The sequence below is a fragment of the Phyllobates terribilis genome, unplaced genomic scaffold, assembly GCF_046119375.1.
Source record: "Phyllobates terribilis strain yellow unplaced genomic scaffold, ASM4611937v1 Scaffold_1__5_contigs__length_1240528914, whole genome shotgun sequence".
NCBI lineage: Eukaryota > Metazoa > Chordata > Amphibia > Anura > Dendrobatidae > Phyllobates > Phyllobates terribilis.
The window spans coordinates 578,377,552-578,403,132 of record NW_027362761.1 but is presented as its reverse complement, the minus strand read 5'-3'; the positions used below and the strand labels follow the sequence as shown (position 1 = coordinate 578,403,132).

Below are 25,581 nucleotides of genomic sequence, written 5' to 3'. Positions count from 1 at the left end.
CCATTGGCCGGGGACTCCTTAGGACGGCGCGCGCGGCCCCTTTAAGAGAGGGGGAGCGCGCGCGCCCTAAGCACAGTGGCCGGGAAGCAGCGCGCGCTGCCAGCAGAGCGGGAGGAGCTTCCGGGCACGGAGTGGAGAGGTGAGGGGAACAGCGTCCCTGCCTAGCAGGAGGCAGGGACGCCGACGCTACACCTACTAGACAGATCACAGAGATGATGCAGTTTAGCTGGAGGGGAGGCTCTCCAATTCTGGCCGTTATCAAACGGGACCCCTGCTTATAAAATATATAACTTCCAGCATGAGTATAGATCAGTCTTCAGCTGGATATTTTATGCCGAAGTGGGGACCTGCCCACACACTCCCCTGTGATGACTTCACGTGGGTTGGTCTCTGGCCTTCATGGTTTTATTAAAAAATCTCATTTCTGCCATAACTTCTCGCTGGTTGATCGCAGAAGTTCGCAAGTGACACCATATTTTTTATTGCGAATTTACCTTTCTGTAGAGACCAGACATTACATGGCTGCTGTCCATTATTTTGGTATTTTTGCGCCACAGCTCACTGGAAGGGCTCACAGATCCGGAAAAAAATGTGCATATTCTTCCTTAGTTGACCCTGCCACTAAAAATGTGTGTCCCATCATTATCGGAATTATAGAACTTACAGTATTCCATATTTCGTGTCGGTGCCTATGAGACTGTTGAGCAAAAAGAGTTTGCAAATGAGGATGACCCTGCTATTGTACGGAGTGTGATAGAATTTCTTTGAAGCTTAATGAGCGGTTTCCCCTTTAGCCAGGGGTCTACTCATCACAGGCCTGTTCTACTAGGGGCTACATTCATATGGTAATGAGTTTGCCACCTCTGGCCTGTACACTGCTAATTTGCATAGAAGCAACTGGTTAGAGAGCATTAGCTCTTGCTCCTTTTGACAAGTAGTCAAGGGGAAGAGGGGTTTGGTGGGGGGTAGGAAGAGAGAAATTCTTAATATTTTCTATGACACTATGCTAATTGCATATTGTACTAAAGCCAGCTGGATGTTTATTTACAAGAGCCTCCCTGCTATACCAACTCAAATTGATTAAAGGCTCAAACAATGAGACCTGAGCCCTGTGGAATAATATCATCCCTAACCCTTGCCCTGTGGATGTGTACTTGAAAGAACAAATGTGAACTATTTAAGTAACATATTCCTCAGTAGCAGGCAGAATTGAAAGAGACTTTACAAGGAGAATCAAAGATCAGACTCTTCAGACCATCAGCTTGGTAGCATGGCTCTATCCAAAGAGACACAGATTTGGATTCTTCATGATTCCAGTCTAAGGGTATATGGCCCTGACTGGAAAGATAAGGATCTGCTCCATTGACCCATCAGAGAGTCCATCGATACATTTGGGGAGACCAGGTTGGGACGATGAAGGAGACATTCGGAGAAGCCAGCTTGCTTGGTACCAGCCGGTCATCTGGCCACATGGAAACTCTCGGAGAGGTTAGGGTGGGACCCCCGGATCTCCTGGCTTTTGTACCTCGATGGACTGCTAGCTTCCTAAGCTTGCTGCTTCCTCCTCTCTGTGCGGGCCCGCCAGAAGCGGGGGGCCACTGGTTGTGGTAGTTGGCCCTGGAAGTCCCAAAATCGCAGCTGTTCTATCCCAGGCGGGCGGAGAAGGAAGGGTGAGACTGTGTAAAGTTGCACCATCTTGGGCATTAGCTGGGACTGTTCTATATGTTATTGATTGTTGGTGACTCAATAAATTATTGCCACACTGTTTGCCCTCACCCTGTGTTATCTGAGTGGTATTATGCTCACGGAAGACCCCGTGTCTTCACACCTTACTTTGGCTACTTCTGGCCAGAATTTTCATCATATGCCGGCCCACTCTTGAAGCCACTGCGACGACACTGCAGCTGTATGTGAATCCTTCCCATCTTTGACAACTCCTAATCTCATCTCATTACTACGGGTGATAATTTGGGGTGCTCACTACCGCCCTCTGCGTGTTGTGGCAATCATGGGCAAATGCAGTGACTTTTGACGACTTCAATCTATTAATAATTTTGTTGTGACCCCCAACTTGATTTATTTCCCCTGTTTCCAGTAGAAGTAAATGTAAAAGGTAAAAAAAAAAAAAAAATCATGGGTCTCCACTTTGCACAATCCTTACTAGTTAGAAAATACCTTTTTCAATAAGCAGATAAGAAAGTATCTCTCTGCTGACGCCCCCAGTGATCATCTGTAATTGGTGAGGAAACCCGGCACTAAGTGCTTAGTTTTCCTGCAGCACCCCCGCAGGAATAGTGAAGTATTACACAGCATCCTTTCATATCAACACCTGCCAGGACTTGTCCTCCAGAGAGAGAGAGGCGCTCTTCATTTGTTCTCTGCTTCGGTCAAGAGGTGAGGATGCTGGATGCATTACCCACTTGACAGTCTTATAGGACTTTCTTAGACCCCCCCCCCCCTCTCCCAACCTGATATTAAATAATGTTCAGCCCTGTGTTTCTTCGTGGTGGTGGGGGGTCGATGATTAGATGGTTAGGGGAGTTCCCTTTCGTTGTGTACTTTCTTTAGATTCCTGGAGAATCCCTTGAATTGATTCAGGCCGAATTGCAGTACCGTGCACATCCTGTGGTCAGGTGTGGCGCTATTTCTGCAGGACAGCAGGGTGTTTGTTCTCAATGAAAATAAACCAAAATTATAACTTTTTTTTTTTTTTTTTTTTTTTTGTAACAGGAGATCGATGTTAAAGAAAAGGCAGACCAAGCGGCGAAGGTCGACGATGTTCCCCTCTTACCAGGTAATATTTTCTTTCTCTTTTGATCCAAGTGTTTCTGAAAACTAATTTATCTAATAAATAGGTTTAATAAATTATATATATATATATATATATATATATATATATATATATATATATATATACATACATACATACATACATACATACATACATACATACATACATACATACATACATACATACATACATACACACACACACACACACACACACACACACACACACACACACACACACACACACACACACACACACACACACACACACACACACACACACGGCTGACCCATGCTGTTTTCTATAGCTTGCTTGTCAGCTTTGCCGTATAGGCTGGGAGAGGATAAGCAGAGCCATCTCCTCATCATTAGAGGATGGGAAATGCATGAATGCTCAGCGAGTCGAACATGTGTATGGGGAGAGGTAACTGCAGATCAGTGGGTTTCCGGTCGTTGGGTACCACCGCTCATCACACACCATCCACTTTGGTCTCGCGAGGTCTCGGCGGGGGCACATACTTATCGTTATCGGAGTCTTCCTTCCTTGTGTTCTATTGTCCGCGGCTCCCGGCTTATTTCCTCAGTAGGAAGCGCTCGGCCGGTCGTCTCTCCGGTGATGTAATCTGTATCGAAAGAGAGGAAATGGTGACAAACCTGCGTGATCTGCGAGAACAACATCTCCGCACGATACATTGTTTCCTCTATCACTGCTGCAATGTAACAAAAACTACAGGAAGTTATTGCGTTTTGTAAAAGTTCTTAGAAATTAAAAACTATTTAAAAAGAAGAAGAAGAGTTCTAAAAAATGTCGGGAATTGTTGCTCCCACCTTCCTCCCCCTCCTGCATCACTTTTCAATATATTTATGTGATAAATTACAGGGATTCTCCACTTCTTTGACGCATTTCGGTTTGCTCAATTTTTTGGCTGAGAAATTTCTATTTGTTTTGAATACATTTGGCACAAATCAAATTGCAGATAAGTCATTTTTATCCCCCCCAGACCCAGAGTTTTATAAACGGAGGGGCTTAAAAAAAAAAAAGGGGGGGGGGGGGGTTTGGGGGTTATACACACACATTACCTGTACTGGCACCAAAAATCTGAATTTTTGGATGAATTTTTTTTGCCTCGAAAAATTCTCTTATTTGGTCATCCGTATCAGATCAGTGGGGGGAGCTGCAGTGATCAGGTGATCGCCAGTCCCCTCTGCAGTGTATTGAGCAAGAACAGCACAGTGCCGTATGTGATGTAGTGGCCATTCCCAGGTACTGCACCTCAGTAAAAGCTGAGCTGTTTGGGTGCTGAACACTGTACATCCATCTGGTAATAGCTGATCTTAGGGGTGCCCGTTGTCGGACCCTCCCATCAATCTGCTATTGATGACCTAGCCTTATGATCATCAAGTAGTAGACAACCCCTGCAGTGATAATTTCATGCATTTTTGTTATCATTCCGCAGGTGAGATGCTCCACTGTGAAGCTAGCAATGTATTTAAGATATCCCAAGACGAAGGGTCCCAGAGAGGGGTCTGCGGGCGGCTGGTGTGCACAAACTTCAAGATCACCTTCCTGTGCGAGGACGGCGCCGAAGATAATAATGTGAGTGTTGGACGGCCACTCGCACCCTCCTTGGTCAGCAGAGTCGTTGCTTGCCCTATTGATCAGTGTCCGTGTACAGGCCCTATTACAAGCAATGCCGTACTGGGCTACTACACGTGACCTCCACGACCGCGAAAGAGCCCGAAGAATAATAAAGTTCTGGGCAGCTGATAAAGGGCCGTTCCCATCATAGACACTTATGGCAAATACGCCATAAACGTCTGACTGGATCAGTTCTTCCTCCCTCCGGGGAAATGTCGCGCCACAACCCCTGCGCCCGGTGATGACTGCTGTGTTATCTCCTCCACATCCTTGACCGTCCCCCGGGCGTCTTCTGTCCTTCTTATCCCGTAGGCTCCAGAATTCAAGAACAAGATTGTGGGCGAGAATGACATCACATTGCAGTGCGTGGACCAGCTGTGCGCAGGTAGGGGAGACTTTAGTGTGGTCTGTTGTACCGTAAAGTTTTTACTATTTCGTGCTGCTTCCTCTTTTTTTTTTTTTTTTTTTTATTTCTACTATTTTTAACCAAGTTTACTTGAGGTTTCCTTTCTATTCTGACAGCCTACAAATATCAGAATCTCAGCCGTGTATCCGTCTATCTTTCTATGTGTCTATCAATTATCATCTATCAGATCGATCAAGCTAATAAATGGAGCCATCAGATAGATGGAAGGTTCAATGGATAGATCTATCTAATCGTATCTGCTGGAGCAATGGTACTGTGATGCTTCTGGCTGAAGCAGTGGTACTGTGATGCTTCTGGCTGGAGCAGTGGTACTGTGATGCTTCTGGCTGGAGCGGCGGCGCTCGTGATGCTTCTGGCTGGAGCGGCGGCGCTCGTGATGCTTCTGGCTGGAGCGGCGGCGCTCGTGATGCTTCTGGCTGGAGCGGCGGCGCTCGTGATGCTTCTGGCTGGAGCTGTGATCGGTCCGCAGCTCTCATCACACCATGTACTGGTGCCGAGGGAGTGATGAGGTCCGGTCCTGGGGGTCTTCTATACGGCAGAGCTGCCGCCATTTCTGCTGGTCACCATATTACCAGTCAGATTTTCTCTATTGTTCAATCTCCGACTAAAATAAACACAATTAGGACAATCACAGCGTGACGAGAATTAATAATTAACCCCGGGGTGCAGATAAGGTGAGGCATGTGACCGGGTGCGCCGAGAACATTTTCCTCTGTTCTAATAATACACAGTGATAGCGGGGAGACGACGACTGCGGCTGCCATCACAGCGACCCCGAGATCGTCCTCCAGGGTTCCCCCGACTCCCGGACTGCGGAATCTGCAGTGATTTATAATCTGTACAGATTATTGCAAAACTAGGAATTTGCATAATTCATCCATCTCGGGGACGGCCGGTGTCGGGACCCCTGTGCCGTGTGTGGGACGCCTCAGTGCTTATAACACATTTTTCTTTTCCAGTTTATGACGACAAGAAGAAAGTCCCCATATTGGGGGCGCCACTGAAGAAACAGCCCGAGAAGCTGCTGATCTACTGCCGAGACTTCAGGGTGTTTCACTTCGGTCTCCGCTACGCCAAAGAGGATGAAGTGAACCGGGTAACAACGGCCGCCACCTCGGAGAGATATTCTCTTCTGATTTCTATTGTTTCCTGCGTCCAAATGAGCATCATGGTGTCTCACAGATAGGACAGCGGCACAGCGCTGCGCCCACAGCTTTATTCACTATGACAAGCTGCACAATACTCGCACTTCATCTTGTCACTATACCAGATTTCTTCTTGCCGTCAGTGAATTTATTTTCTGCTTTTTTTACTTTTCAGATCGTCAATGGGATCATTCATCACACGCTCAGCCCTAAACCTCTGAAGCTGATCTTCCTCTTCTCCTACTCGGCAGCAGCCCCTCGTTATGTCGGTGAGCTCTCAGGCTCTCTTCATACACACTATAGGTTACACAGGCCGGGACACGACTAGTGTCCTTACCTTATGACAGTGGCTACATGCCTCACTCTCGCCTGGATAGACAGACGTAGGTGCGTGGTCGGATCACGTGTGGCTGAAGCCTTAGATCCATAGACAATTCCATGTTATGAGCAGATCTGAGGCCCAGGAGAGGCGACGGGCTTCGCTGTGTGTAGCCGCATGTCGCAGGCAATCACTGCAGGGAGGGCAGTAACACTGGTGGGCAATCACCGTACATCATCTGCAGGAGAGCAGCAGCGTCAGAGGACATCATATGTCCTGTCATTTCAGCTACAAGTGCCAAGGATCCGACTGTATTGTTCGAGAAGCACAAGGACTGGCGAACGGAGCTGGACCGCACCAAGGGAAACGTCTTTTATAAAGTATTCGTCAATGAAACCTACAAAGGTTTAGAATGGTATGTGTTGTGTGGCAACTATTGCACCGCTGATCTCTTACTCTTTACATATATAGTTTTGGGCTAGTTTGGTAAAATGCTCAGTTTATTATATACATACACACATTTATATTATATATAATATATATTTATATTTTATATATATTTTATTTTTTCTATTTAAATATTGGATTTTCCTTGTTCCGTTCATAGGGAAAATAAAAATCTGCAAAACATCCCAGTTGTTGCTGATTTTCTTGCACATTAACCACAGATTGGCAGTAAAATCTACAACGCCCCTACCCCCACTATACTCGCCTAATCCAAAATCCACACCATTTGGTGCTGATTTTTGCTGCAGATTCTCCTGTTTATGCAGATTTGTTGTTGTTCATCTGTAGGAATAAAGGAGGTAGCATGTGTGTGTCCTTCATTCTCACTTATCGCCTCCCCCCCCCTTAGATGACTTTCCTTGAATATTTGGGATGCTCAGCTGTTTGCCTTTGTACTTCCCACCACTCTTCATTCTCTTTTTCGTAGGTTACCCCCTTACTTCATTGTCCCGGCCCATTTACAGGAGGAGAGCGTGTACAAGTTCCACGGGAGAGGGATTCCTGTGAGTACATGACTGGAAATTTTCAGACGCAGAAAAGTTGCTTAAAAAGTTCTTTAACTCCACACACCTTTTGTTCTGATCAACTAACTTTAATTAGGTGCTGGTGTAAATATGAGTAGCGGCAATCACTGGAAGCCCCCTGCAGCCAAGCCTTAGAGCTGAGCCCTGCTGGGCTGGAGGTTGCTACATAAAGTCTTTGGACTCAATTTGCTTTTATTTTTTTATTATTTATTTGCTTCCTAAATGCAAAACTAAGGAAACTTCTAAATAGCCTTGATTTATAAAAAAAAAAAAATTTTTGCTGCTGCCGAGTTTGTAAGTCTTTCATCTAGCTAGCTGGTCTGTAAAATGTGACAATCATCCATCAGAGCTCTGCTCTTGGCTCTGACACCCCTCACTTCCTTTCGCTTTTGTAAGTGTTAGTGAAGGGGTTGTGCATGGCAGAAAAGATGATGAATCATGGAGGGCAACTCACACGGGCTGTAGATAGAGGGGAAAAACTTGATGCTAAATGAGTTGTAGAAGAGGAAATCACCCCAGGATTGAAGCTGGTCTGATTCATTAGTGCTAGAGATGACTACAGCATCCACACACCTCACATGCAAGCCTATATTACTGGGAGAGTGACACAGAGCTCACATCCAGCCTATATACAGTACAGACCAAAAGTTTGGACACACCTTCTCATTTAAAGATTTTTCTGTATTTTCATGACTATGAAAATTGTACATTCACACTGAAGGCATCAAAACTATGAATTAACACATGTGGAATTATATACTTAACAAAAAAGTGTGAAACAACTGAAAATATGTCTTATATTCTAGGTTCTTCAAAGTAGCCACCTTTTGCTTTGATGACTGCTTTGCACACTCTTGGCATTCTCTTGATGAGCTTCAAGAGGTAGTCACCGGAAATGGTCTTCCAACAATCTTGAAGGAGTTCCCAGAGATGCTTAGCACTTGTTGGCCCTTTTGCCTTCACTCTGCGGTCCAGCTCGCCCCAAACCATCTCGATTGGGTTCAGGTCTGGTGACTGTGGCGGCCAGGTCATCTGGCGTAGCACCCCATCACTCTCATTCTTGGTCAAATAGCCCTTACACAGCCTGGAGGTGTGTTTGGGGTCATTGTTCTGTTGAAAAATAAATGATGGTCCAACTAAACGCAAACAGGATGGAATAGCATGCCGCTGCAAGATGCTGTGGTAGCCATGCTGGTTCAGTATGTCTACCAATTTTGAATAAATCCCCAACAGTGTCACCAGCAAAGCACCCCCACACCATCACACCTCCTCCTCCATGCTTCACGGTGGGAACCAGACATGTAGAGTCCATCCGTTCACCTTTTCTGCGTCGCACAAAGACACGGTGGTTGGAACCAAAGATCTCAAATTTGGACTCATCAGAACAAAGCACAGATTTCCACTGGTCTAATGTCCATTCCTTGTGTTCTTTAGCTCAAACAAGTCTCTTCTGCTTGTTGACTGTCCTTAGCAGTGGTTTCCTAGCAGCTATTTTACCATGAAGGCCTGCTGCACAAAGTCTCCTCTTAACAGTTGTTGAAGAGGTGTGTCGGCTGCTAGAACTCTGTGTGGCATTGACCTGGTCTCTAATCTGAGCTGCTGTTCATGTGCGATTTCTGAGGCTGGTGACTCGGATAAACTTATTCTCAGAAGCAGAGGTGACTCTTGGTCTTCCTTTCCTGGGGCGGTCCTCATGTAAGCCAGTTTCTTTGTAGCGCTTGATGGTTTTTGCAACTGCACTTGGGGACACTTTCAAAGTTTTCCCAATTTTTCGCACTGACTGACCTTCATTTCTTAAAGTAATGATGACCACTCGTTTTTTTTTACTTAGCTGTTTTTTCTTGCCATAATACAAATTCTAACAGTCTATTCAGTAGGACTATCAGCTGTGTATCCACCAGACTACTGCACAACACAACTGATGGTCCCAACCCCATTTATAAGGCAAGAAATCCCAATTATTAAACCTGACAGGGCACACCTGTGAAGTGAAAACCATTTCCGGTGACTACCTCTTGAAGCTCATCAAGAGAATGGCAAGAGTGTGCAAAGCAGTCATCAAAGCAAAAGGTAGCTACTTTTAAAAACCTAGAATATGACATATTTTCAGTTGTTTCACACTTTTTTGTTAAGTATATAATTCCACATGTGTTAATTCATAGTTTTGATGCCTTCAGTGTGAATGTACAATTTTCATAGTCTTGAAAATACAGAAAAATCTTTAAATGAGAAGGTGTGTCCAAACTTTTGGTCTGTACTGTAGGTGGAGCGAGACACTTAGACCCCACATCCAGACTATATTCCTGGGAGAGACACTCAGACCCCAAAAGCAGCCTATAATACTGGGAGAGACACTCAGACCCCAAAAGCAGCCTATATTACTGGGAGAGACACTCAGACCCCAAAAGCAGCCTATATTACTGGGAGAGACACTCAGACCCCAAAAGCCGCCTATATTACTGGGAGAGACACCCAGACCCCACATCCAGTCTATATTACTGGGAGAGACACTCAGACCCCACATCCAGCCTATATTACTGGGAGAGACACTCAGACCCCCACATCCAGCCTATATTCCTGGAGAGAGACACTCAGACCCCAAAAGCAGCCTATATTCCTGGGAGAGACACTCAGACCCCAAAAGCAGCCTATATTACTGGGAGAAACACTCAGACCCCAAAAGCAGCCTATATTACTGGGAGAGACACCCAGACCCCACATCCAGTCTATATTACTGGAGATTGCAGACTGAAAGTAGAATGGTATTAACCACTCACAACTGTAATGATCGTTTCTTCTACCTCAAAGGTTTCCACAGTCTTTAAGTTCCTGACTGTGTCTGTTTTGCTTTTTTAGATTTGGTGCTGGTCCACTCAGAATGGGGCGGCTCTGTTCAAAATGGCCTCTCTCCCTAAAGAAGTAGACGATTCCTCCATACAGGAGCAGAAAGCGTTCCTGAACAGGTCCGTCACGCCTCAGCCTGACATTTTGCTAATCTAAGCAGCTCCGGACTTTGCTGCTAATTTCTTGATACGGATAAATAGTAACCTTCTATTTTGTCTCTTCCCTGCAGCGTAGAGAAGACTCTTCACCAGCCGCCCTACGAGGAAGTGAGAATTGAGGATCTGTCCGTCACTCTCCCCTCCCTCTCCGAGATACAAGCGGCCTACACGCGATTTAAGCAGTTGTTTTTAATAGGTAAAAATAAAATCCAACTTTTTTTTTTTTTTTTTTTTGCATTTTCTGGTTCCTGAACACTTTAAGTACCCAGAAATTTTACGTTTTTGTTTTTTCTTTCATTCCCTTTTCCTTCCAACAGCCATAGCTTTCTCATTTTTCTGTTGATGTAGCCGGATGAGGGCTTGTTATTTTTGCAGGACAAGTTGTAAAAAAAAAAAAATTCCAAGAGCTGTGAAATAGTGAAGAAAATGCAGTTCTGCTATTGTGTTTGGGTTTTGTTTTTATGTCGTTCATAGTGCGGTACAAAAAACTGAGGGCTGAGATGTAGTGTTTGATTGCGGGTTTTTTTTTTTGTTTTTTTTTTTCATTCTTACTTTATATTTTTATTCCCCTTGGGGGATTTGAACCCGTGATCATTTCATTGCTTGTACTGTATACTGCGAAGCCTCGGTATTGCAGTGTGTAGTGTAATTACGGTTCTGCTATGAAGCTTGGTCACAGGAGGACTTTAGATGGCAGCAATGGTGCCATTCAGCAGGCCCACGGTTGTAGTGGTAAGCAGTCAGATCCCCATGATCACAGGATGGTCAATAGGAGACGGTGAGTGAGACAGCCATTTAAACACCACTCTCTGTGGTTGACAGCAGCATCTAAATGGTTAACAGCAGCAATCAGAGTAAGCTCCAGTTGCTGCTGTTGCAGGCAGATGCCGGCTGTCTCAGTCTATGGCATTATTTGGAGATGGAGCTAATAGAGAATAGGAAAGCAGAGTCCGGTATATGTTTCTTTTTTTTATGCATTATCTCCGTGAGTCTAGATGAAAGCTTCTTATTTTATTTATTTTTTTCTGTCATACAAAGGGTTAAACGGTGCGTCGCAGCACAGTCGAAAATATGCAGGAAGATTAACCCTTCCCTGCACCCAGATGTCAGAGTGAAAATAAATTAAAAAGTAAAAAAAAAAATAAAAAAAATGTAAATCTCCTGAACATATTTAGTATCCTCTTTATGGAAAAAGAGGGGGCAAAAAAAAAATGAAAGCTTAAAAAGTGGAAAATTACCCAGTTCTGAAGGGGTTGAGGTTCTCTATTTGTATGTGGTTGAATATTTGTAGAATTTTCCATTTCTTTCTGTAGGAGGTGCTGCAAACCTCATTCACATGTAAGGGAAAAACAAAAAGTTGTCTAAATTCTGTTTGTAAATTATACGTCTATTCTTATTTCCTGACACCAATTTTATTCTTTAGATAATTCCACTGACTTCTGGGTCACAGACTTCAAGTGGTTCTCACTGCTGCATGCGAGCAATTGGCTTGAAATTATAAGGTTAGTCGCTGGCCGTTACCGCCATTTTAGATTTTTTTACTTAAAGGGGTAGTCCTATCTCCAAGATTCTATCCCAATATGTAGTAGGTGTAATAATATTAGCAATTACCAATAGCAATTAGAAATGTAGTATAGTTCTTCTGATTAGCGATGTCTCTTACCCCATGTGCAGGACATTTCGGTAGCTTAGGTTTCAATGGAAACGAACACTCATATAGTGACAGTTAATTAGTTATTGGTCGTATTCATGAATACCTAAGCTACCACAATGCCCTGCACATCGGGGTAAGCGGCATGGCTAATCAGAAGAACTATACCACATTTCTAATAGCTATTTGCTATTAATATTATTATTATTATCCTCTATAAAGGGGAAATGTTAAGATTCCTGCAAATAATTATTCATTTTCTGCCTCTGATTGCTGTCATTCAATTTGAGCTTGCATCGGTTACTTCTAAGGGATATAAATCCGTCCTGGATTAAGGAATAGATACAAGAGCACGGCTCGTTACAGAGCAAGCAAAACTAAAAGAATTGATACCCAAAAAATATATTGAACCCTATGCACCCCCTGTTGAGGATTGCATTAAACCTCTGTGAGTGTGTGACCTCTGCTCCTTCTCTGTTTTCTCGTTGCAGACAGTGCCTTAAGAAATCCATTGAAGTTATTGAATATTTGGAAAATAAAAGAATTAATGTCATCCTTAAAGGTAAGCGTAGTGCAGAGCAGAATTGTTTAAAGGCGTATTCCCATCTCCAAGATCCTTTCCAAATATGTAGTAGGCATAATAATAAGAATATTAGCAATTAGAGATGTAGTATACTTCTTCTGATTCACTATTTCTCTTACCCCATGTGCAGGGCGTTGCAGTAGCTCAGGTACCCATGGTTATGACCATGCATATAGTGACATTTAGTTGTTAGTGGTTGTAACCATGGATACCTAAGCTACTGCAATGCCCTGCACATGAGGAAGGAGACAGAGAATCAGAAGAACTATACTATATTACTAATTGGAGGTATAAGATATTATTATACCTACTCTATATTGGGACAAGATCTTGATGATGGGAATACTCCTTTTAACCCTTGTGTTGCTCCTGATAAAGAATTTTGTCCTCAATTGTATCGCTGATTCCTTGTCTTGGTTCCCGCAGAGGACACTGCCTCCGACTTCTGCTGTGTGATCTCCAGTCTGGTGCAGATCATGATGGATCCACATAATCGCACCAGATGCGGGTTCCAGAGCCTTATCCAGAAGGAGTGGGTGATGGGAGGACATAATTTTCTGGATCGATGCAACCATCTTAGGACCAATGACGGGGAGGTAAGCCCGACCTCAAGATGTGGAAATTCCTGGAGTTACCGGGTACAAACTTCTCAGATCGGAGGACGCATTTCAGAAAGGCAGGGGATGACCTTTTTCTGGGCTCAGTGCACACGTGGCAGCCAGATCTGTGGCTGGGGGGGGTCGATATAGTGGCTTCTTTTATGGTTTCAAGTATTAAAAAGTTTACAAATTGGACACCAGGAATTGGACCATCTGTGTCTCCTGCTGTCACTTTTACAGCAGCAATATAATTGATTTGTGCTTGTCCTTTTTTGCAGTGCTGTTCTTTGTCACTTTTTCTTTTTGTTTCCTTTTTAGGGTTTTTTTTTTTTTTTTTTTTTTTTTTTTTTATTTGGGCATCGCTATGTTTTCGGGGTCTTGTTTTTTTTGCACGGCTATTAGAGATGAGCAAATATAAATGTGCAGGATCCTTGGTTTAGCAGCTGTACTAGTATTGTGTGATGGGAACCCTGGGAACCGCATCCTACCTGTCAGCATCCCCGGCGCCTCCTCTGATTAGCCAGTCTATGAAGACACAATGATCACGGCTAATGAAGGGACGAGGACGCAGCAGGTAGGAGGCTTTCTCTGGGGTCTCATCCAGCAGCCACCGAATACAGATTTGGCAGCTGTTTAAGGGTCCCGCAAACTTTTATGCTCATCTCAAATTGCTAGATTTTGGGTCTTCACAGCAGATTAAATGACTTGGACACAGATTTGAGCAGTAACTGAGCCGGGTATTTCACTACACATGTAACAGCTGACTATGAGAATTGGGGCTCATTCAGATGGAATTTTTGGCTGATGATTTCTATCCGTGTTTTTCACTTGCACATAGTATAGTCTATGGAGTTCTCCACGTGTCCGATTTTTTTATTTTTTTTTTGAAGACTTAGTAGTCCACGAAAAATCATGTCGGATCAAAATCGGCAATGCAAGCCTATCAAGTCCGTAAAACAATCGGACAGCGCTCGAATGCTGTCTGTTCTTCATAGAGAAAAATTGCTGGGACTCTGAATAAAATCATTGATGAAATTAGGACCTTTTTTCTCGTACGTCTGAATGAGCCCTCATAGGCTGGGGTTGAAGATGTTGGCTAATATACTGGCTGCCTTCGCCCCTGGGTTCAGAACCTTCTTGTTTCTTCCTCTCCTCAGGCTCCTGTTTTCTTACTCTTCCTGGACTGTGTTTGGCAGCTGGTCCACCAGTACCCACTTGCATTTGAGTTCTCGGAGACTTATCTGACGGTTCTGTCGGACAGCATTAATATTCCCATCTTCAGCACTTTCTTCTTCAATTCAGCCAATCAGAGGGATGCACATAAGTGGGTAAGAACCCTGTTCTGCAAATTACCGTGGAATAGTAATGATCTATGGACTCATAGCAGAAATCAGAAAATTCATTTGCAGTGGCCGGGTCAGTATTTCGTGGCCCTGCGAACGGGTTTCCGTCCTCTGGCCACAGATTACCAACCACGGTCCTGCAAAATCATACACTCCTCTCTAATAGCAATCAAAATGAGGAATTGAAAAGAGAAGATTTTTGGTGAGTGAGCTACACAGGGTTTCACAGCAATCGCTCCCGCACGGACGATGGTCGATAAGGGTGACGAGCAGGACGCTGCATACTTCAGCATAGTCAGACTAACCAATATTCCTACAGGCAAAAAAATGTCCGGCTGAATAAGAGAGACGCACCTGAATATCCAATGAAGAAACAAAAGAAAATGTTGCTGCAGAATATCTCACAAATATTTCAAACTTTATTAAATGTAAAATTTCATATATATATATAATATATATTAAAAGCAGAGTAACTTAAAGGAGGGCTAAGAAGAGACCACCTAAGGCTATAGACAGTATATGAACAGTATGACCATGTTGCATAGACATCAATTAAAGTAATATTAAATACAAACTTGCATAGCAATGATATGAAGCCCTGCGCCCCAACGCGCGTTTCACCCAGCTTCATCAGGGTGCATGGGAAACTCCCAATGTGGCAGAATCCAACTCAGAAAGAAATAACACCAAAGTGTCTGCAACAGACAATAACTCGGTGGAGCGGATTAACTAAATCGGTCTAACATCAATTAGACAGTCTTAGGCTGTGTGCACTTACGTTTTTGAGGAGTTTTTATGAGCGGAAGCTCTCCAGATCCCCCTCTAAATCTCAAACTTTGTATTTCTGTTCAGTTTCTGGTTGGGAAAAAAGACTCCGTGTGCACATACCCTTAAAATTTGCCAAATTTATCAAGTGGTTCATGCTGTTTGATGTATTTGGTGCATTTCACACTGTCCAGGCTCAGTTTACATCATCTATTCGTTGTCTTACTTTGTGATTACTTTTAGGTTAAGTTCACACGATCGTAAAATAAAAAAAAAAACGTCAGATTTTAATCCAGAAGAAAAAAACTGATTCTTCATCTGTATTGTCATCTTTATGGCATCTGGTTTTATACATCGGCAGGTGATTAAAAATCACTAGACCAAATACAGTGTCTGCGTCGGACATTACACGGACGAATGGAATCCGATTCTAGAGACATAAATGGTCGTGCACGCTTTGATTCCCCCTTGACGTTCCCATCCCTTTACCTTGCCGTGTTTTCCAGCAGTCGCTCTGTCCACAGCTGGCGGCTCGTCTCCTAGAATGAGAATTCAGCCGTGTAACAAGGGGGCCATTATTCAGCTGCTGGGAGCAATCTAGTAATTAAGGCCAAGTTTGCTTAAGCCACGACCTGTTTCCTTCTTCTGGAATTTGCAAATTCCCCCCCCCTTTTTTTTTTTTGGCAGGTTGAGGACGGCAGCGGCAGACAAAGCGGCTCTTTGAGTTTTTACTCGGTGTGGGATTGGTCGGTGCAGTTTGAGCTGAAGGCTCTGACATTTCTCAACAATCCGCTGTACGAGGAGAAGTCAAAGCAGGAGAAAAGCCGAAAAGGAACGCGCGCTAAGGCGAGTACGGTCCTGATGTAGGGGCAGCTGCATTATTATATGAATATATTATTAGGGGCATTCATTCAACATCCTGAGTGTCGCCCACGTTAACCTTGTCCTGACATATAACATACATGTACAGTATAGACCAAAAGTTTGGACACACCTTCTCATTTAAAGATTTTTCTGTATTTTCATGACTCTGAAAATTGTACATTCACACTGAAGGCATCAAAACTATGAATTATCACATGTGGAATTATATACTTAACAAAAAAGTGTGAAACTACTGAAAATATGTCTTAGATTCTAGGTTCTTCAAAGTAGCCACCTTTTGCTTTGATGACGGCTTTGCACACTCTTGGCATTCTCTTGATGAGCTTCAAGAGGTAGTCACCGGAAATGGTCTTCCAACAATCTTGAAGGAGTTCCCAGAGATGCTTAGCACTTGTTGGCCCTTTTGCCTTCACTCTGCGGTCCAGCTCACCCCAAACCATCTCGATTGGGTTCAGGTCTGGTGACTGTGGAGGTCAGGTCATCTGGCGTAGCCCCCCATCACTCTCCTTCTTGGTCAAATAGCCCTTACACAGCCTGGAGGTGTGTTTGGGGTCATTGTCCTGTTGAAAAATAAATGATGGTCCAACTAAACGCAAACCGGATGGAATAGCATGCCTCTGCAAGATGCTGTGGTAGCCATGCTGGTTCAGTATGCCTTCAATTTTGAATAAATCCCCAAGTGTCACCAGCAAAGCACCCCCACACCATCACACCTCCTCCTCCATGCTTCACGGTGGGAACCAGGCATGTAGAGTCCATCCGTTCACCTTTTCTGCGTCGCACAAAGACACAGTGGTTGGAACCAAAGATCTCAAATTTGGACTCATCAGACCAAAGCACAGATTTCCACTGGTCTAATGTCCATTCCTTGTGTTCTTTAGCCCAAACAAGTCTCTTCTGCTTGTTGCCTGTCCTTAGCAGTGGTTTCCTAGCAGCTATTTTACCACGAAGGCCTGCTGCACAAAGTCTCCTCTTAACAGTTGTTGTAGAGATGTGTCTGCTGTCAGAACTCTGTGTGGCATTGACCTGGTCTCTAATCTGAGCTGCTGTTAACCTGCGATTTCTGAGGCTGGTGACTTGGATAAACTTATCCTCAGAAGCAGAGGTGACTCTTGGTCTTCCTTTCCTGGGGCGATCCTCATGTGAGCCAGTTTCTTTGTAGCGCTTGATGGTTTTTGCAACTGCACTTGGGGACACTTTCAAAGTTTTCCCAATTTTTCACACTGACTGACCTTCATTTCTTAAAGTAATGATGGCCACTCTTTTTTTCTTTACTTAGCTGCTTTTTTCTTGCGATAATACAAATTCTAACAGTCTATTCAGGAGGACTATCAGCTGTGTATCCACCTGACTTTTGCACAACACAACTGATGGTCCCAACCCCATTTATAAGGCAAGAAATCCCAATTTTAATATTCGCTATCAATGTAACAGATGCGACCTTTTTAGTATCTGCATCTGGAATTAAAAATGAGAGGTCTCTGCTGTTGCCTTTTAACCACTTGCAGGCTACACACACAAACTAGGAGACTTGAATTACTGCAGTCCTTTACTTCCTCCCTGCAGATGTCAGGTGTATTAGCAGGTGAGTAGATAGACCGAGATATAGTTAAAATGAACAAGGTATTCAAGTTAAATAGGTAGTATACAAGCGGTGTCTGTAGAGGGAATGGGTTCATCAGTATATTCCTGTGATCACAGCAGCATCAGCAATGATTAACCTCTTAAATCAGTCATGTGCGGGGGAGTAGGTGGGTGGGTGGGGAGAATGTGGGCTCAGTGTGTGAACCCACATCAAAGTCAGGGACACGACTTTCGAAGTATATTTGTGATCGCAGCTTCAAATCTCCTAAAGTGACTATTAAATTCAGTCAAAAGTGAAAAAAAATAATAATTAAAATCTTAAAAAAAAAAAAGGAAAACTTAAATTCAAATCACCCCCCTTTTGCCCCATTAAAAAAAAATACATTTGGTTTCGCTGCTTTCAGAAATGGCCTATTTTATCAAAATATAACCTAAATTAATCTGATTGTAAACAGCGTAACTAGAAAAAAAAATTGAAATCCCAGAATTACAGTTTTTTTTGGCTTTTGCAAAATTGCAATAAGGTTAAGTGCCCACGATGCAGAAATGCTGCTGATTTTTTCCGTATCTCCCTGGCAGGAAAAAACACATGCGGATTGTACATGCGGATTTTACATGCGTTTTTCCTGCCAGGTAGAAGCGTTTGTCAAGCGTTTTTGCATGCATTTGTGCATGTGGGTTATCAAGCGCTTTCCAAGCCATTTTAGCATTATTTGGAAAAGTGCTTGACAACTTGGTCACGCAATATAAATCCATGCAACCGGCACAGATTTATATAGTGTGACCAAGTAATGGTTTAAAAAAAAAAAAAGAATAAAAATTGTAAAAAAAATAAACATTATACTCGCCTTCCGATGGCCCCCGGTGTTTTCTCGCTGCGTCCGGTCTCTTGTACGGCTCGCGATGGTCTAAAAGGACCTGTGGTGACGTCATTTAGTCATGTGACAGGTCACGCGACCACCGACGTCAGCGGTCGCGTGACCTGTCACATGACTAAATTACGTCACCACAGGTCCCTTTAGACCATCGCGAACCGTACAGGAGACCGGGAGGCCATCGGAAGGTGAGTATAATGTTTATTTTTTTACAGGTACTATGGTACCCAGGTCTGGATGAGTCTCCTCTTCTCCAGACCCGGGTACCATCCGCACATTTAATCACATAATATCCGTGTGTGCACATGTAGTCATGCAGATATTATGCGATTCAATGCAAGTCAATGGCGGCAATTTCGCTGTGTGTCCGCAAAATTAATGGACATGCTGCTTATTTTTCCGCAATGATAATCCGCAGCGGAAATTTCCGCAGCATGTGCACAGCACATGCAGATTATCATTGGGGACCATGGGGCACGTATTACCAAGCGTTTTTTTTAGACTAAGAGGCGATCAAAACATCGTATCTACCCCAAAATGGTATCAATAAAAAGGACAGCTCAGTGCGCAAAAAATAAGCCCTCACCCGGCCCCAGATTCCCAATAAATGAAAATGCTACAGGTCTTGAAAAATGGCGACCTACGCAATTTTTTTATTTTTTTTTCCTACAAACTTTAGATTTTTGTTTTCACCACTTAAATAAAAAGAAACCTATACATGCTTGGTATCTGCATATTCGTAGCGACCTGGAGAATCATAATGGTAGGTCAGTTTTACCATATGTGAACATGGTAAAAAAATAAAATAAAAATCTGAAATTGCACTTTTTTTTTTTTGCAATTTCAATGAACTTGGAATTTTTCATTTGCACTTTCTACTGAATCAAATGATAAAGTAAATGGTGTCATTCAAAAGTACAAATTGTCCCACACAAAAATCAAGCCCTCATACGGCTATGTGAATGGAAAAATTAAAAAAACGTTTTGGCTCTTAGGAAAAGGGGAGGAAAAAATAATAGTTTAAAAAAACAAACCGAAAATCGCCAGATAATGAAGGTGTTAAAGCAATGCATTGTAATAGGGGAGAGGAGTCCGAATCGCATTACTACTATATTATTCATGAAGATGAGCTCTGAAGTTTCTACTGGTGCCGCACATGAATAAAACCCATATTAACGTTTATGAAAATTTTGACATTGACAATTTCCATAGGAAATCAAATATCATTTTTATTCTTACAGCATCACAGACAATTGTCTCTGCCTCTTACGCAGTCAAAATCGTCAAATAAGAGAGGATTCTTCAAGGAAGAACCTGGACCTTTCATAAAAAGTCTCCTTGGCAAAAGAATCAGTAAATTAATAAGTTCTCCAGACGAGGTACCCAATGATTACCGGGTCTTCTATGAGAACTGGCATCGGAAGCCGATAGACTTTCACGGCTTGATACTGCCCCATATCGAAGGGCCCGATATCTGCATCTGGGCCCAGAGACACTTGCGTTGGATCCCGGAAGCTCAGGTCCTCGGTGGTGGAAACGTAGCTACCACCCAGAGGGTTTTAGATCTCCTGGATGAAATCAAGAGTCTAAAGAATGAATTAAAAGAGAGACCGATTTTATCGCATCGAGGTTCCAAGGAGAATGACGTGGACGCTAGGCGCAAGAAGTCCGTCCGGAGATCATCCATGTATCCTTTTGCTCATATTCCTATGAACTTTGTTAGACCGTCCATATCCACCACCAGCTGGTGGAGCTGGGAGGCCGGGGATGATCTGGTCAACCGGGACGACGAGGACATAGACCTGGGCGTTATATGAGTGATGTAATCTCCCTAGTTCTAGTTTCCTGAGATATACCGTATATACACTGGCAGCTGTCTCTGTGCTGTTCACCAAATGTATAAGTTATTTCTATAGGTTTTGTATTATTCCAGACATTCCTAGACAATCACTTTTTAGGTTAAGAACCTAAACATCTTGTTTACAAAGCAAGTAAAATATGGACAGATTACATAGAACAGATTACAAGCCTTACTTGCAGAAAGAAAATAGAAAAAAAAACAACTAGGACCAAACTGACATTCCCATCACAATCCTTTTATGTTAAATTAGAGTATAGCAGAGTAGACTTAAATTACTGCAGTCATTTACTTCCTCCCTGCTGACGTCAGGGATAGATAGATAGGATGGCGAGATGGCTAAAATAGCTTGAACAGCTTCTCCAAATAGAGAATTACAAGCTGTGTGTCTGAAAAAGGCAACTTGCTAGTTAAAGTCCTGTGATTACAGCAGCCTCAGCTGAAGTCAAGCTCTGTCTATGAGTACAAGGAAGATGGAGGAGTGTGAAATAACATAAGCTACAAGCCTTTACTAACGGTGAACGTGACCGGGCTGCATCTTTACTGTATCTCTTAACACTGTATCGTGGTAGATGATAAACTATTGTTTTTCGTCAATCCTTTGTCTTAAGAGGCAACTTGTTAGTTGAGGTCCTGTGATTACAGCAGCCTCGGCTGGGTAGATGAGTGTGAAATAACATAAGCTTTTAGAAACGGCGAACATGACCGAGCTGCATCTTTACTGTATCTCTAACACTGTGTCATGGTCGATGATAAAGCAGTGTTTTTCATCAACCCTTTGTCTTAAGAGGCAACTTGTTGAAGTCCTGTGATTACAGCAGCCTCGGCTGAAGTAAAGCTGTGTGGATGAGTGTACAACATGGAAAAGGGAGGAGTGTGAAACCTGATAGAAGCTAGCAGACTTTAGAAACAGTGGCCATGATCGGGCTGTACCTGTAACAGTGGTAGATGGTAGACCATCTCTCTTTTCTTAGAGAAGCCCCTTTATGTATCCTGACACCCACGTGCATACGCCCAGTTAGGCTGCAATACTCTATGAGCCGAAGCAGCGGGGAACTAACAAGTAGCCTCCATATTCCTCTTTCCAGACTTGGGCCGTCCGTGCATTGCGTATTGCAAAATACATACTAGAGGTGAGCGACTCTGACGAAATTCGAATTTGGCAGACGATTTTTCTCTAATCCGGCCAGGAACTTTAATTTGCATTGAATTTATCTGCTCCAAATCGAATATTCGGGTATTATAATAAATTACTTTTTTTTTTTTTTTTCGTTACCTCCTAATTCCCCGTCCAGCTTCAGCTAGACAGCAGCAGTGGTCGATCTCCATGGCAACGAGCTGTAAACAAACGTGTTAATATCTCTAGAACGGCTGAAAATTTTAACAAACAGTAAATTGCATAATTGCTTGGATTTAGAAGAACTATCCAAAAATATCCATTATCTAAAGATTGGAATAACCCTTTAATAATAATAATAATAATAATAATAATAATAATAATAATTAATTATTTTATATTTCTCCCATACAGTGTATAAATTTACAACCTCCTCCTTCAAAATCAGCCGTCTGCCTGGGGTCTCGGCAGCTCTCATATTAAAGGGGTTGCCTATTGTGAGACCCTTTAAATTTCTTTCTGGAAAAGCGATGTAGCCATATAGGTGTCTGGGATTTTGTGCTGTAATTTTCATAATTTATATTAATATGGCGGACACCAGCCTAGGACTGTCCTCATTCCAGCATGGGACCCAGGGTTTGGGAAATGTCCACCTATGACTGTCCTTGTGCTGATCTTTCTGTCTGTAATTATCCATAATCAACTGTAAAGATAAAAATGGTAAAAATTTATATAAATCACACGATCCGAACATGTAATCTCACTGTCCACTGGCGCCAAAAACGAAAAAAGAAAGATTCTCACTGTCCATGTTGTAATTATTTCTATCCAGTTGTAGCAGAGCTGAACAGTAGGTTTGCCAGCAGTCCTATGTAGTAAAAAACAAAACCTAAAAACCCTCCCGGTAATGTCACTGTGCCAAATGACAAGTTCAGCTCTGCTACATCTTTATTAATATTCACTGTTGAGACGAGGAGACTAAAGCTGGTGTTCACTGAAGGGGACGAAATGCCAAAAGCTTCTACCCGGAAGAAGCCGCAGCCTTTATATATAGAGAGGTTCTCCTCCCAGCATGCTTTGCTGTAGTGTAGTTGGCAATGCATTGTGGGAGATATGCAGATGAGATGTTTGAGTTGCTTCCTGCTGGTCTAATGTATGAAATGCTTGTATGTACTGGACAAAGTTTACCTCATTCGCTTTATGGAAAAAAGATGTATTATAGTTGCTATTTTGTAATTAAATATTTTATCTATACAGAAATTTTGTGTTCGGGCTTTTTTTTCTGATTTTGAGTTACAACTTGTATTCTACTCCAGAGCTGCATTCACTATTCTGCTGGTGCAGACATTGTGTACATACATTACATTACTGATCCTGAGTTACATCTTGTATTATACTCCAGAGCTGCACTCACTATTCTGCTGGTGGAGTCACTGTGTACATACATTACATTACTGATCCTGTACTGATCCTGAGTTACCTCCTGTATTATACTCCAGAGCTGAGCTCACTATTCTGCTGGTGGAGTCACTGTGTACATACATTACATTACTGATCCTGTACTGATCCTGAGTTACCTCCTGTATTATACTCCAGAGCTGAGCTCACTATTCTGCTGGTGGAGTCACTGTGTACATACATTACATTACTGATCCTGTACTGATCCTGAGTTACATCTTGTATTATACTCCAGAGCTGCACTCACTATTCTGCTGGTGCAGTCACTGTGTACATACATTACATTACTGATCCTGAGTTACATCCTGTATTATACTCCAGAGCTGCACTCACTATTCTGCTGGTGCAGTCACTGTGTACATACATTACATTACTGATCCTGTACTGATCCTGAGTTACCTCCTGTATTATACTCCAGAGCTGAGCTCACTATTCTGCTGGTGGAGTCACTGTGTACATACATTACATTACTGATCCTGAGTTACATCTTGTATTATACTCCAGAGCTGCACTCACTATTCTGCTGGTGGAGTCACTGTGTACATACATTACATTACTGATCCTGTACTGATCCTGAGTTACCTCCTGTATTATACTCCAGAGCTGAGCTCACTATTCTGCTGGTGGAGTCACTGTGTACATACATTACATTACTGATCCTGTACTGATCCTGAGTTACCTCCTGTATTATACTCCAGAGCTGAGCTCACTATTCTGCTGGTGGAGTCACTGTGTACATACATTACATTACTGATCCTGTACTGATCCTGAGTTACATCTTGTATTATACTCCAGAGCTGCACTCACTATTCTGCTGGTGCAGTCACTGTGTACATACATTACATTACTGATCCTGAGTTACATCCTGTATTATACTCCAGAGCTGCACTCACTATTCTGCTGGTGCAGTCACTGTGTACATACATTACATTACTGATCCTGAGTTACATCCTGTATTATACTCCAGAGCTGAGCTCACTATTCTGCTGGTGGAGTCACTGTGTACATACATTACATTACTGATCCTGAGTTACATCTTGTATTATACTCCAGAGCTGCACTCACTATTCTGCTGGTGGAGTCACTGTGTACATACATTACATTACTGATCCTGTACTGATCCTGAGTTACCTCCTGTATTATACTCCAGAGCTGAGCTCACTATTCTGCTGGTGGAGTCACTGTGTACATACATTACATTACTGATCCTGTACTGATCCTGAGTTACCTCCTGTATTATACTCCAGAGCTGAGCTCACTATTCTGCTGGTGGAGTCACTGTGTACATACATTACATTACTGATCCTGTACTGATCCTGAGTTACATCTTGTATTATACTCCAGAGCTGCACTCACTATTCTGCTGGTGCAGTCACTGTGTACATACATTACATTACTGATCCTGAGTTACATCCTGTATTATACTCCAGAGCTGCACTCACTATTCTGCTGGTGCAGTCACTGTGTACATACATTACATTACTGATCCTGAGTTACATCCTGTATTATACTCCAGAGCTGAGCTCACTATTCTGCTGGTGGAGTCACTGTGTACATACATTACATTACTGATCCTGTACTGATCCTGAGTTACATCCTGTATTATACTCCAGAGCTGCATTCTGCTGGTGCAGTCACTGTGTACATACATTACATTACTGATCCTGTACTGATCCTGAGTTACATCTTGTATTATACTCCAGAGCTGCACTCACTATTCTGCTGGTGAAGTCACTATGTACATACATTACATTACTGATCCTGAGTTACATCCTGTATTATACTCCAGAGCTGCACTCACTACCTGTGTGGGGGGAATTTGCAGAGACCCCATACTTTGGGTGGACATCTTACTGTGTGGGGACATCTTACTGTGTGGGGACATCATACTGTGTGGGGACATCATACTGTGTGGGGACATCATACTCTGTGGGGACTTACTGTATGAGGACCTCATAATGTGAGGGGCTGTGTAGGGACATCATAAAATGTGGGTAGCTTTTTGGGGTTATACTATGTGGGGGACGTCATACTAAATAAGGGGCTGTGTGGGGAAATCATACTGTGTTGGAGACTGTACAGACAGCATACTGTTGGAGGGGACATCATACCGTGTGTGGAGATGACATACAGTTTGGGTGGCTTTTTGGGGACATCATACTGGGTGAGACTGGGGACAGCAGACTGTTTTTGAGGGGCTGTGTGAGGACATCATACAGTGTGAAGAGCTGTGTGGAGGATATGATGCTATTTGAAGGGACATCATACAGTGTAGGAGGCAGTGTGTGGACATCATACTGTGAAGGGCTGTGGGAGCATTATACTGTGATGGGCTGTGTGGGTACATCATACTACCTAGGGGGCTGTGTGGGGACATCATACTGTGTGTGGGAGCATTATACTGTGATGGGCTGTGGGAGCATTATACTGTGTGTGGGACATCATACTGTGAAGGGCTGTGTGGGGACATCAAACGGTGTGTGTGGGGGACATCATACTGTGTGTGTGGG

The 25,581-nt window shown here is 43.1% G+C and overlaps 1 protein-coding gene across 2 annotated transcripts in view; it reads left to right on the top strand.

Annotated features, from left to right (window-relative positions):
- The window catches only part of MTMR12 (myotubularin related protein 12), a 28,979-nt gene extending 6,777 nt beyond the window's left edge, over nucleotides 1-22,202 (top strand). Inside the window, exons 2-16 of one of the 2 annotated variants that reach the window (XM_073681399.1) lie at nucleotides 2,731-2,794; nucleotides 4,248-4,387; nucleotides 4,742-4,814; nucleotides 5,816-5,952; nucleotides 6,177-6,270; nucleotides 6,609-6,735; nucleotides 7,255-7,330; nucleotides 10,208-10,314; nucleotides 10,425-10,549; nucleotides 11,777-11,855; nucleotides 12,496-12,566; nucleotides 13,014-13,183; nucleotides 14,344-14,514; nucleotides 15,982-16,140; nucleotides 19,880-22,202. In XM_073681399.1, the coding sequence (XP_073537500.1) occupies nucleotides 2,731-2,794; nucleotides 4,248-4,387; nucleotides 4,742-4,814; nucleotides 5,816-5,952; nucleotides 6,177-6,270; nucleotides 6,609-6,735; nucleotides 7,255-7,330; nucleotides 10,208-10,314; nucleotides 10,425-10,549; nucleotides 11,777-11,855; nucleotides 12,496-12,566; nucleotides 13,014-13,183; nucleotides 14,344-14,514; nucleotides 15,982-16,140; nucleotides 19,880-20,455 (2,169 nt within the window). In that variant the 3' untranslated portion in view covers nucleotides 20,456-22,202. The remainder of the gene's footprint in view (nucleotides 1-2,730; nucleotides 2,795-4,247; nucleotides 4,388-4,741; nucleotides 4,815-5,815; nucleotides 5,953-6,176; nucleotides 6,271-6,608; nucleotides 6,736-7,254; nucleotides 7,331-10,207; nucleotides 10,315-10,424; nucleotides 10,550-11,776; nucleotides 11,856-12,495; nucleotides 12,567-13,013; nucleotides 13,184-14,343; nucleotides 14,515-15,981; nucleotides 16,141-19,879) is intronic. The other variant, XM_073681405.1, reaches the window with a different exon arrangement.
- Nucleotides 22,203-25,581: the final 3,379 nt, after the last annotated feature.